The sequence below is a fragment of the Spea bombifrons genome, chromosome 1 (assembly GCF_027358695.1).
Source record: "Spea bombifrons isolate aSpeBom1 chromosome 1, aSpeBom1.2.pri, whole genome shotgun sequence".
NCBI classification, from domain to species: Eukaryota; Metazoa; Chordata; class Amphibia; order Anura; family Pelobatidae; genus Spea; species Spea bombifrons.
Genome location: NC_071087.1, coordinates 31,507,164 through 31,520,992, shown reverse-complemented (window position 1 = coordinate 31,520,992; position 13,829 = coordinate 31,507,164). Strand labels below are relative to the sequence as shown.

Sequence of the window (13,829 nt, the reverse complement as noted above, 5' to 3'; positions counted from 1 at the left end):
TACACAACTGGGTCGGAGCCTCTAGACTGTAAGCTCATTTGAGCAGGGCCCTCCTTACCTTTTGTTATGTTACATACTACTTTTTATGGCCTGTCTACTCATTGAACAGCGCTACGGAATTTAATGGTGCTATATAAAACAATAAATAATAATAATCTCCAAAACTAGAGCTCTTGTGGGCTATTCCCGGTCTGCAATGGTCAGTACTTATCTTAAGTACTGTGGTCCAAAGAAGGAAAAGTGGTGAACTGGGGACAGGGTCATGGGTGGCCAAGGCTCATACATGTGGGGGGCGAAGGCTGGTCTATGTGGTCAAATCCAACAGACAAGCTACTGTAGCTCAAGTTACTGAAAAAGTTAATGCTGGTTCTGAAAGCTCTCAGAACATACAGTGCATCCCAGTTTGTTGCGTATGGGGCTGTGTAGCCTCAGACCAGTCAGGGTGCCCATGCTGTGCACTGCCGAAAGTGCTTAAAGTTGGCACATGTGCATAAGACCTGGGCTAAAACAGAAAGTGGCCTGGTTTGATGAATCACATTTTCTTTTAAATCATGTGGGTGGCCGGGTGCGTGTGCAATGCTTACCTGGAGAACACCTGTCACCAGGATTCATCCATGGAGGCCCCACCTTGTAACTTACAGGACTTAAAGAATCTGCTGCTAATGTTTTGGTGCCAGATACCTTTGCGCGCCTTCAGAAGTCTGGTGGAGTCCATGCCTCGATGGGTCAAGGATGTTTTGGCAGCAAAAGGGGGACTTGCACTATATTAGGCAGGTGATCGTAGTGTTATGGCTGATTGGAGTATGTGTGTGTAAAAATACATAATACACACAATGTGTGTACCAGTAGACTATGCAATTGTAAGGGAACAGAAAAAGTCCAGGATAAACATATCCACACTGGCTCCCACTTTGCATTGCCAGTTGCTGTAGAATTGGTAGATGGTTAATAAAATACAGATTTGACATGGAGGTCCGGGTGTGAAGTCCCCCTCCCATTCGAAATCTGGCTGTTTCTACATAACCATTGTTCCAGTCTTACATGAATAAGATAAATAAAAGCTATGAGTAAACTTTTATATTTTGAGACAAGGATATCTTGAATGTCTTTAAAGGTTTACGAAACTTTGATTAGACATATGCAGCTCTTCATACAGTAGAATCTTGCCGAGTTTGCCTCTTTATAACGCATAGTAAAGTGGGAGAGGTTGTCTATTGGATTCAGCCACCGGTCTTTGGTTTGCATGTTATTTGTGAGACCAACCTGAACCAGTTGAACTTTATGGCATATTTTATTGGCTGTGTGAATGCGTAGAGGTAGGTATTGTTTTTTTTTGAGGCTCATTATAATGCAAAAATGCAGCCTATGGTATTTTTAAGAAATTGACAGAATTATTGACTTTTGAAATATGTTTACACCGTGCGGCTATAAATCATCATAGTGATTTTTATTTTAATTGTGTTGTAGTAGGACATAAAAATCAATTGTTCTCTTGAAATGTGCAGTGCATTCATTATAAAAAGCGACTTGAGCATTGCAGCTATATGCCCTCCTGCAACAGAAATCCGTAGCCAGGACAAAGCCTCCATTTTTTCTTCTTCAGGAAATGTCATGGAAACACTTGGTCGAGTAGGAACACTTGGTCCAGCTGGTTCAGCACTGATTCTGGCTTTCATACTACCAACTAAGCCATACGTTAAAATATTTTGTCCTGTTTTAAAAAGTTGTGTAGTATATCAGACATGCCTAAATTCAAGCTTGTGGTTAGATTTAGGCACACTCTGATAGTACTTGGTAGCATAATTATCTTATTTTAGTTGGACTTTTATTTGTTTTTTTATTTTGGGAAGGAATACTTTATTGTGGACAGCCTTTGGGTCTGTACCAAGGGATTTGGGAAAACCTAAGCATTTTGCAGTTTTCCAAAAGCTAGTTTTTGAAGCAACTATGATTATAGCCGTTCCAGATTGACTTTCACTGCTAAAGCCTAGTAGTTCATGTCAAATTCCAACTATATTAATGTAAAAACACATGGAAATAACAAAGATTTCAACTAAACCACGTATCTGGCTCTTCTGCATAATGACCGTTTTTGATCCTTCCAGTTGTGTTTTAAACTTGGCATTAAGCTGTTTGAGTAAATAAGCAGTTTCATCCTCAGTGACAAACTCTGTGACATGATGTATAATAGGAATACTGAAGCAAGCTCTGTTAAATTACGTTGCTTTGGCTTGGTGGTCTTTGACTACATTCGATTTTAGTGAATGCACAAAAATATCAGTGATCTATTTTGTATAATGTTTTGACGCAAATGAATGCACCGAAGTACCTAAATGGAAGATTAGTCATGCTTCCTGGGATAGTACTAGTAACCGGTGGCAAAACTAGTTGGGGCTTTGTAAATAGGCCAGTGTGTGGGCCAAAACCATCGAGGAATAAGATTTGACTTTGGTATTGATATTTGGACCTGGACTGCATGCAGTCTGCAATGAACTAAAACAGTGGTATGGGAAACCTAAAGATGCCTCTTATACATTCTTGGTGAACGTTTAAATAGGTTTTCAACGATGTGAACATTGTCTAAGAATTCTAAGAATGTCTGTCATGTTCATGATGCTTTATTTTCGTGTAGTCTATGTGTTACAGGGAACTAAAAAAAGAAACCTAAATTACATTGCTGCTAACCGTACAAATGATCATGCTTTCTACTGATGCCGTCACTGAAAAAGGGAAAACCGAGCGGTTTCCTTCTACTTTTATAGAAGTCAACAGTACAGCCCATGCACGGGGTGAGAGGTGCGAGTCCTGGTTATATTGAGGGGAAAAATGGAAGCGTCCCAGAACTTTGCTATTAAATACATCTTTATATCAGATTCTCACCAGGTCACTGTAGGTTCATGTTTTCACAGATGTGTCCCGTTCTAGTATTATCTTGGTCTGCACACAAGATACACAGGACCTTTTCTAGAAGAGGTTGCTTATAGTGTGACTTTGGTAGAAAAATCCTTGTTAAAGCTAGCTAAGTAGATGAAAACATACTGTTATATTGTTGAATGGTTGCAGCCATCACAGTGACATCACACATCTCCAGTTCCCAACAAGTAAATTGTCTTACAATTTTCCCAACAATGGCTTAAAATTTCTACTTTTAAGGATACTGCACATGTATTCATCTGTGGATCAGCTTGTTGCGATACTCCTTTTTTGCAAAAACCTAATCTGTTCCCTGTTTCGTTATTCGGATTGGCCATTGCTAAGAAAGCTGTACATGCCTCTGTTCACATTAAATAATAAGTAATCTATTTCTTTACATTTTTGCAGTTGCCTTTTGGGGAGATATTGCCTTAGATGAAGAAGACTTCAAAATGTTTCACATCAACAGGACAATTGATCTCACTCAACATTCAAACGAGAGAATCGGACACACCACAGGTAGGATTAGTCTGTGTGTTTGGTCAGCCGATGTCCAGTGACCCTGTACGTGTATCTTGTTAGTTGCCCCACAAGACATAACTTTTAAACTGCCTTGAATTGCGTTCAATATTTTTAAGCATGGTCAGTTTATGGTGACATTTTTGTCATCGTGTGATGCCCAGCAACGGTTTATCAACTTGTTCAAACGCAAACTTGCAGAGCGTTTGGCAATATAACAAAATACTGTAATTGGGCTATTTAAACATTTTAAGACATGGTTCTCCATGAAAGCGAATGATGGCTTGTGTTCTTAATTGTAACTCTGGTACTCTTGTGTTGGTGTGTGTGTGTATACAATACAAGGTATGTCCTGCTAGCAGACTTCAATGTAATAAAATCTAATTTCGGGAGGCGCAGAAAATAACTGCCCCAAACTATAGACCTTTATAGGGGTCATGCTAGTCATGCATCTGTGACATAAATAAAACGCCTAAACATATTTATATATAATATAAAAAAAAAACCCTTTCTTTCAAAAAAGCTTCTTTCTAGAAGAGGTATTTTGCCAGTTTCTGTATTGACCTCCCCTTCACCCTGCAGTGTGTTCACAGGGAATAATGTACAGTGGATGATTAATTGTATATCTTTTCCAAGCTTCTTATGCCTTTTTCATACAAGCTATGCGGTAACGTAACTAAAATAAGCCATGAGCTAAAGTGTTATGGTGTGAAACTACAAGTGAATCATAGCCAAACATTGTACACAAACTAAAAATGTCAGTAATTTTGTTTTTAACAGACTGAGTAATGTACTGCTCGCCTCTGTTATTTTGTGGTATGGAGATTATGCTTAAAAAAAAATAAATAAAAAAAATTAGAACCACTGTAGTAGATGTGAATTGTGTAGAATTTTTAATTTTAATCATGTTTTTTTTTTTCAAAAGGATTACATAATAAGAACAGATAATATCCTCTGTTTTGGCATATTGCTCCTCTGTAGGCGCTGGGTGCCGATGGCTCCTGGCTGGTGAAGTACCTAGTGACCCCATTGTCTATTGGTGTGAACGGGCTGTCGGCATCGTGTAATATTTCCCCCTTTTATAGAGGCATAGTCGTGTCTGACCAACACCTTTTTTTAATAAGCACCTAGCATTTTTTGACGTCTTATAAACCAGCAGAATGCCTATAAAAGCAATTCATTTAATCTATAAAACGACCGAACCAGTAGACTTTTTTTTTTTTTTAGATAAAGCTTTTGATTTGGACCTCAGTTTTGTTTTGCCTTAAATTGGTGAACATCCCTTTATTTTATTTTTTAAACCTTTTTTTTTTTTTATAGTAAATCGGGGTGATTTCTTTACATTTAATGTTTTTGTTTTATTGAAATTACACCTCTTTTATTGGCTGAGGCGCTACAGCTCCAATGCCGTCCATTTTATTTTTTAACGTTCTGCTTTTCCTACCCTTGTCTGCTGAAGGCATTACAATAACGCAAACAAGTAATTCTCTATACACTGATGTATTCTGATGTACATTTTCAGGTCTCAGAAGCAGAAGTGTAGTTAGAGGTATAGCTAGTTTGAGCTACTTTTACAAGGCTTTGTCTTTGCAAACTTAAATGTGTATGTAACTCATTCAAAAGTTTTTCTAAACATAGTTTCTACTTTATATATACATTTTTGGTGTTTATTCAGTAAAGCATTGGAAGAAGGTTTTCAACTCTCCCACGTCAGTTGGCCCTGTATAATGTGTAAATTATACAGGCCCAGCCAAGATCATGTTCCAGCAGCAGAAGCTTACTGGAGTTGGCTCTTCAATAGATGTAAAACACTTCTGCGAGCTTTGTGAACTCTCCTTTAAGTGAAAAACCCCATAGTGACACTTGTGGTTAATGAGTATTGTTATATGCTCATACACCAATCTCCCTGTAGATGTCATTACATGAGAGGTAGGAACTCTGAGTCCCAAAGTGGGTCTGTCCCTTCTCGAGATGGGACACAGCTGGATATATGAAAGACTTGAAATAAAAGTCTAAATGCAATCTTCCACAATTTAACAAGGTTCTCTGTTTTGTTGGATTGTCTCGTAAAATGGTTATCGCATTTTCATTGCTGCAAAACCGTAATGTATAGTCATTGGCTTCAAATGTTTGCAGTGAAAACACCCATAAATGTGTGTTTTTCATTTCTAGAAAGATAAAAATGTGAGACTTCTCCATTTGTATAATGAACTTGCTCTGCGTATGCAAACTAACTCCTAAATGTACATGGCAAGCACAGCTATGGTAAGGGGACTAGAAAGCAAAACTCGTTTCTAACGGTATGAGCTCTCTACCTACAGTCCATAGCGTTCTAGATTCGCTGTATGCTTGGAGCAATGGATATCCGTCTTCTGTCATCAGGCGTTTCAGCGTGCATCTGGGCTATTAATGATAAACCTGCTCAGGAGTGCGTTAGATCTTATTTCAAACCCGCAGCTGCCTGATAACACTGCAGTTTTAGTGTAATTAAAGGATGTGGCTTTCTCAGATCCATTTCAAGCCCAATAAAGGCTTTAAATAAATAACATTTAAAAAAAGTTTGTACGCTGCATTTTTTGGGGTCTTTTTTTCTTTTCTCATCACGGGAAGATGAAAGTCTGTGGTATGCATTCTAGATGAAAGCAATGCATCTAACTGCCAATCAATATCTCAAAAGATTTGAAGGTCACACAGAGCAAAGAAGCCTCCAATAATAATTTTGTTGTCATTGCTGCTTGAAGGGAAAAACATTCTCTTGACCTCCAGGAATTCACTTCAGAAGCAATACTCCATCAGCTTAACACATTGCCACCCTTCATTGAGTTGTCATACTCCTATTCTTAGTGGGTTGTTTTTCACCTTACAGGTTTGATAATTGTTCTGCTCAAAGCATCATTAACTTGGTTTTCTTATTTCAAGGTGGCCTTGTAGAGCATGATCTATCAAAAAGGAGAGGAGCTCTCTATCAGCTTATAGAAAAGATAAGAAGATTTGGCTCTGGTACTTCCCCTTAATTGTTTTTATTTTTTATTAATACTATGCGCACTTAAACATGTATTAAAATAAAGCAAAGGAATCCATTACTTCCACGGGGATTTAGGAATTTAATTGGTGTAATTATTCGAATTTGTGTTACTAATCAATATGTTTAAAGCTCATCTGGCAATTTTATTTTTGTTTAATTCCTACATTAAATAAACCTATATAGGATTGTTTTTTATATCAATGTATGTGCGCTATGTCTCTCTATATTGGAGCAGCCTCCTACGCTTCCAGTGTGTCTGTACATAACCTTGTCCGTTTTCTGAATTGACTCATACACGAGTATAACAATTTAACTGTTGTATGAATTTTTATTCATTCACTTTAACATTCCATCTGGCAATGGCATTTTTACACTCCGGCCCCCCCCATCAATATATATATATATTTTTTTTTTTCTGTAGTAGCTTTGTTGTATTTTATATTTTAAAATGTTTTGACCGTTTAATTTCTTGTAGAATACAATTATACAAATGCAACTGATGGAAAAGTAGATCTGAAGCCCTCAAGGAAAAGTGAGAAAACTCGTGTTCCAAGAGCAGCTACTTCGCGATCGGAAAGAATATGGCCTGGAGGAGTCATTCCTTATGTTATCGGTGGCAACTTTACTGGTAAGTTGTTTTTTTTTTTTTTTATTTTTTTTTTTTTAAACCGTATGATATATTGGAACCTAAAGTATACCTCTATTATCGTGAGCCTTTAAAAGGTGTTGTGTTGAGCTAGTTTTACCAAACCATTAGCTAGGACAATAATCGCAAATACCATTTATCATTTAATGTTCTAAATTATTGTCCGTTTCAGTAATCAAGTGTGTGTGATTTTATGATATATAACTAAAATATATACATAAGCACACATTAACATCATGTGATGTTATGGAGTGAACACTATCCTGTGTTAGCCTCTACAACTTCTGAGGAGAATCTCTAGCAAATAACATCTGTATTTTACAATTCAATGTATGAGGAGGCTTTGAAGAAACATTTCTGCTTCAGCTGTACATTATACAGTTTCAGCCAAGCTCACTTGTGTTGGGATTTTATAATGGTGAATGGGGCTTGAAGCCACAGCATTCCATTCAACTTTCCGTTTAGTAAATAAACACAAAGGTATTTTAATTAAAACCTCTATGTAGGCATTTTAATGTTGAACTGCGTGATTCATTCTCTTGATAAATTCAGTGTCTAGATAAAGCATTTTTTTTATAGAAAAAATGAGATAAAGTACTTTGCCATTTTGGGAAAAAAAAAGAATGCCGTGCAGTAATTGATCGGTCTACTGCAGTCAAATATAATGTTTTTTGTTATCTTTCTGAATTTCATCTAGGCAGTCAGAGAGCGATGTTTAAACAGGCTATGAGGCACTGGGAAAAGCATACATGTGTAACGTTCATAGAGCGGACTGATGAAGAGAGCTACATTGTATTTACGTACAGGCCTTGTGGGTAAGAAATGTTAACTTTTGTTTTTGTTGCAAAGAAAAGGGAAGATTCAGGGGATGTTATTATAAACCACTACTGAAATAGCTGAAATGTGGGCCATAAACATTAACTACAGTCCATCAAATGGAGCATTGACCATCTTGGTGGACAGGTTTTCTCTCCTCCCTGCGTCAAGTCAATGTCAATGGTAAACGATACTTAATGTGTGTCCTCCAGTGTAGCTGTAACTAACAGAATGAATGACAAGAAATAATTGACTAAATCCATAATGATGATTTATACGACTGTAGCAATGTGTTTTTTAGTAAAACCACAATCCGGTTTTCTCAGAATATTGCGTTGCTATGATACCATGGAAATCTGTTGGTGTAACAGATGACATGTAATAAATGATTCAAGTATCTAGTCTATTAATAACTTTAACTGTTTCGACAGTGGTGTGAATCGCAGTGCTTTGCAGTAAGCGTCCAATAATTTATAGAGGCAAGAATGTAACCAACAGCACCTAGTCCATGTAAACTATATTTTTATTCAACAGATGCTGCTCTTATGTTGGAAGAAGAGGCAATGGACCCCAAGCAATATCAATAGGGAAAAACTGTGATAAATTTGGAATTGTTGTTCATGAACTAGGCCATGTGATCGGCTTTTGGCATGAACATACGCGACCAGATAGAGATGATCATGTGACCATTATCAGAGAGAACATTCAGCCAGGTAACTACAATCGTGGTGAAGGACAAATGTATACATTATTCTGGTAATCGGATGTGAATATTGACATTGTAGTGATATTAGTGTTTTAAATGGAATTCAGTTTGAACACACAGAGGTTATGATATTTAATATTTTATGTCTCTAGGTCAGGAATACAACTTCCTGAAAATGGAACCGGGAGAGGTGAATTCACTTGGAGAATCATATGACTTTGACAGCATCATGCATTATGCAAGGAACACCTTCTCAAGGTTGGAACCTCAGGTTATAATTTTTGACTTAATTCACTTTTCTCAATGTAATCTTAATTTTTAAAGGGTAATGTGAAAGCACCCTGTAAGTGAGATTAAAAAGAAAAAAAAAGCCTTCATTAAACGGACAAGTTACTTTATCAAAATCTTTTTGATTAAATGGAATAAACAAGGTGTGTGTTAATCAAAACAAAGTATCAATGTTGTAACAACTTTTTATGTTGGGGTAGTTGAACTTTGATTTACTTTAATTTGGATTAACTGGGCAATGGCTCCTGTACATAATTGTATTTAACCCATATCCAAAATGTGTGTGCCATGGAAATACCACAAACCTTTGTCTGTTTAAGGACATTAGCAATGGCATTAATAAATCGGTCTTCGTTTCCTGGTATCTCATACCAAGTTTTCTGTTAAGATATAAAGTGTACATTACTAATATTCATTTAAAAGTATCAGGAGAAAAGCACATTAAAATCATGTAAAGTTATGCATCCCGCTGGCAACTGCTTCATCAATATTAGATTAACACATAATTGCTGCAGTCATCAACTGTCACTTTTTACTAATGACTGTGAATTGACCTTTTTGTGGGCAAAGTGGGATTTGCAAAGCTTTAGTTATGCGCACAATCTATTTGCAAGTGTTGTTTACCTGGAAATAAGAAAGAAAATTACGTTTGTTTATAAAATAATGTAAAACGCATTCTTCAGATGTGTAATAGAACTGATTCTTTTGTTTGGCTTTGCTTTCAGGGGTATGTTTTTGGATACAATACTTCCTTCCCGGGATGAGAATGGCATACGACCATCTATTGGCCAGCGCACACGATTGAGTACTGGTGACATTGCACAGGCTAGAAAGTTGTATAGATGTCCAGGTATACATCAAATTGGCAATTTAATGCTAGATTGATTTGTGGCATCCCTATAGCCCTCTGTCTCTACCAATGTATGTCCAGTCACCCACGCAATACAAGGAATTGAACCTTTATTTTGACGTACAGTAGGACAGCAGTTTAACTTCCTAGTTGATATTTTGTTGATGAATTTATATTTTTTCATCTGTATTCTAATAGAAGAAATACAACATTAATGTCAATGTAGTACTCCTTAAACAAAAAAACTTAAAGTAACGGTTGCGTTTGTACAGGAACCTTTGCTTCGGTTTGTGGTTAGGCTTGGTCCATTTGTAGCAGGACTCTTCACTACCATGTAGGATACCCATAAAGCCCATGATTCCCTCTTTAAGACGGCACACATGGATGAGATGACTAACCACTGAAGTACTCTGGTTTTTATATAGTGCCCTTGATATGAGGTGTCAAAACATATTTGGTGTACGCTGTAGGATATATACAATATATATATAATAAAAAAATTAAATTTTTATTTTCAGTAGGAAACTGATTTTATATAGCTTTCATATTATGTTCACCTTTTTCTTTCCCTTTTTTTTTTTTTTTTTTTGTCAGCATGTGGAGAAACATTACAAGAGTCTACAGGCAACTTCTCCTCTCCAGGATTTCCTAATGGCTATCCATCCTACACTCATTGTATATGGAGGATTTCAGTAACGCCGGGGGAAAAGGTTGGCAATGTTTGAATGCCTGTTGTACTGCGTATAACAACTTTTGAAAGTACTTGTGTAACTGGTGCAGTTTAGAAGGGGTCCACAACCTATGTGCAGATGGGATTCCACATGACTGGTTTTATATGGGCGTGTAGACCATATAAATATTTGTTACCCAATATTGTGTTGGTCAGAATATAATCTGTCCTTAAATATGTATTTTAAGAAAAAGAAATCCATTGAGGTATTGTTTTTTTGATTTGTTCATACCAAATTATGGACAAAGTATGGCTGAGGTGGGTGATGCAGTGTTATCGTAAACATTCGTTTAGTGATGGTTAATGATTCATCTTCCATTGTACACCGGGATTGGCTAATGCGGTTACCTCTAGATTGTATACTCCGCTTGAACACAAAATGTAGCTAATTTAGAGTACAGAATCTATATGGCATGCCTAAGAGTCAACTGCAAATTATAAATTTATCGGTGAAGTAAAACAGGCAGGATGTAATCTGTCACTTTCTGTTTTCCTACAAGGACAAAAATATATATTTACGGATTTAGCTGCTGTTAATGGCATATAAACTCCATGGTGCATGCATTCGTCTTCTCTTTATGGATGTAACTTAATATTCAGATGCAGACACGCACAACTTCTGAAATGAGTGGCATATTTTCACGCTTACAACACTTTCTGTATTGCTGAGATTGTGGTGGTTAATGTACTGTCAGATTACTTCGTGTTTCTCAGATACTGGACTGTCGATTGTAAGGCAAGAAGTGATGAGTTACATTAAGTAAGGTCTTGCGCAAGATCAGAATTTGTTTAGGTGGCAAATTCTAAGCGTGCTGCTCTGACATGTACTGGCCTTTTTATCTGTCATTGTTGCACCTTCAACTGGTGATCTCTGCTACCACCTTCCTGCATATTTGCAAATTAAGCTACATGTGCTGTGTGTGTGAAGTTTAGCAGAAAAATAATTTGAGATTATGGGTTACAGATTTTAAAAATCTATCACTGGACCAGTTCATTGTCTTAGACCAGGGGTGTCCAACCTGCGGCCCTCCAGCTGCTGCAGGACTACATCTCCCATGATGCTCTTTCAGCTAAGGACCTGGCAGAGGAGTATGGGAGATGTAGTCCTGCAGCAGCTGGAGGGCCGCAGGTTGGACGCCCCGGTCTTAGACTGTAAATGCCTAGGTATATACTAAGTTTATTAAAGTGCTTTAAAAGAAGCACTTTTATTACAAATATAAATCTTCATTCATTTTGTAAAAAAAAACCCAAAGTCTGGGAATTATGAAGTCTATAAAGCCCCCCCCCCAAAAAAAAAGAAGCCTGATACAATGTATAGCAATTACTATATCTCATATACATGTATACAAATAAACAAAAACTGTCTGCGCTTCTTACCCTAATAAAGTTGCCAACAAATATATAAACATAATATAAATGAGAGGTTTTGGTTATATGAATTGGCCAAAGCATAATTAAGCTCACCCGCCACGTCAAGGCCACACTCTCAATAGGGTGAGAACCTACGCTCACCTCCTACGTAGTGGACACACAAAGCAGTTTATACTGCTACCAAAACCTTATTAATGTGCTGGGGGAGGTGCAATTAAACCTTCTCCCTATTAACCCCTGGACAGCAAGCTGCAACCAGACTGATGAGGAGCCAACACGTGGCGGGTGAGCTTAATTATGCTTTGGCCAATTCATATAACCAAAACCTCTCATTTATATTATGTTTATATATTTGTTGCCAACTTTATTAGGGTAAGAAGCGCAGACAGTTTTTGTTTCTTGTATACATTGTGCAGCCAATACACTGTTTTTGCAGCATGCTTACACCTGTTTGGTAGGCCTCGTATTATACATTTGTATTATTTGAGCCTGTGACTAGCTTAGCGCACCGACATTTTTTCTTTTCCCGGTTTGCTCATATACATGTACTTTATATCTAAAGATTGGTAACTTTTGGTGCATAGGGCAACCCCAGTAATGTAAGACCTAATGCATTTTTGCAAAATAGTAATTATTATCCTTCTCTATTTCATTATTATTTGTTTTGGTGAAGACAGTTACAGTGATGACAATTTCATTTAATTCTCTAGATTGTTTTAAATTTCACAACTATGGATCTGTACAAGAGCAGCCTGTGTTGGTATGACTATATCGAAGTCAGAGATGGCTACTGGAGAAAATCACCATTGCTAGGTAAGATTTTTGTCCTGTTTGAGATTTCTTTTTATATATTTGGTATGCATAAAATCTCATGTGAGAACTGGTTTATTGTAATGTTTTATGTTTCTTTTCTTTCAGCCTCACAAGTTCCTCTTACTCTATTCACATTATTAACATATGAGGTGTTCACGTAATGGTGGTATAATGTAACTGAAGGCCACAGTACCCTAGTCCTCTAGAAAATCTATGTAATGCAATCTGCAATCATCCAAGGAATGGAGTATTAAGGGGTCTTCTGAAAAGCCTGAGTAGGAGTGCATCTACTGCATCCATATTTGCTAATTCTGTGTGTGATGTGTGTATTTATACATGATTATAAGCTTTAATTATTAGATACCTCCTTAAGCAGATTTGTAAATGGTAATATATAGTATGTACTATGCCATATAGTCCTCCTCTAAACAGTTTTTCATTTGCAGGTAGGTACTGTGGTGATAAGGTTCCAGAGGTTCTCACCACAACAGATAGCAGAATGTGGATTGAGTTCCGAAGCAGCAGTAACTGGGTTGGAAAAGGATTTTCTGCCGTGTATGAGGGTGAGATATTCGTTAAACAATAGCAGTGTATTAAACACATGGTGTGTGCTTTCTAATTTTATGTTGTCACTGAATTTTAACCAAAACGTTCTTGTAATTAATCATAAGAACTACAAAAATTGTATCCAGACAATGCATTGTTTACATTGTACACTCTTAAGTAGGGCTGCAACTAACGATTATTTTAATAATCGATTAGTTGGCCGATTATTTTGTCGATTAATCGATTAATCGGATAAAAAAATACATTATTTTAAATTGAAGAAAAATTGCAATAAAAAAACGTACAATTTACACTTTCATCTCTTTATTGTAATGGCCTCTCTCTATTCACCTTCTTATTTTACTGACATAATAATAAAAGCTACAAGAACCCAAACAAGGTGTTTCTCAAACTAGGTTTTAATACAAAGTTATTAGTAAATATTAATTCATATGTTAACTATTTTTCATATTTAATAAAAACTGAGAAAAAAGCCTTGTTTAAATTTTTTATTTACCAAACTGCCCCCAGTTATGCACATCTGACCCCCAGCTTGCCACTCTGCCCCCATATATGCCTTATACCTCTTATATGCCAGATTCCACT

The 13,829-nt window shown here is 36.8% G+C and overlaps 1 protein-coding gene across 2 annotated transcripts in view; it reads left to right on the top strand.

The window, feature by feature from the left end:
* TLL1 (tolloid like 1) overlaps positions 1-13,829 on the top strand; it is a 48,614-nt gene that overhangs the window by 18,327 nt on the left and 16,458 nt on the right. For both annotated transcript variants that reach the window (XM_053459959.1, XM_053459968.1), the window contains exons 2-11: positions 3,322-3,432; positions 6,352-6,432; positions 6,933-7,085; positions 7,801-7,918; positions 8,454-8,632; positions 8,778-8,883; positions 9,639-9,763; positions 10,358-10,473; positions 12,575-12,677; positions 13,124-13,240. In XM_053459959.1, coding sequence (XP_053315934.1) covers positions 3,322-3,432; positions 6,352-6,432; positions 6,933-7,085; positions 7,801-7,918; positions 8,454-8,632; positions 8,778-8,883; positions 9,639-9,763; positions 10,358-10,473; positions 12,575-12,677; positions 13,124-13,240 — 1,209 coding nt within the window. The remainder of the gene's footprint in view (positions 1-3,321; positions 3,433-6,351; positions 6,433-6,932; positions 7,086-7,800; positions 7,919-8,453; positions 8,633-8,777; positions 8,884-9,638; positions 9,764-10,357; positions 10,474-12,574; positions 12,678-13,123; positions 13,241-13,829) is intronic.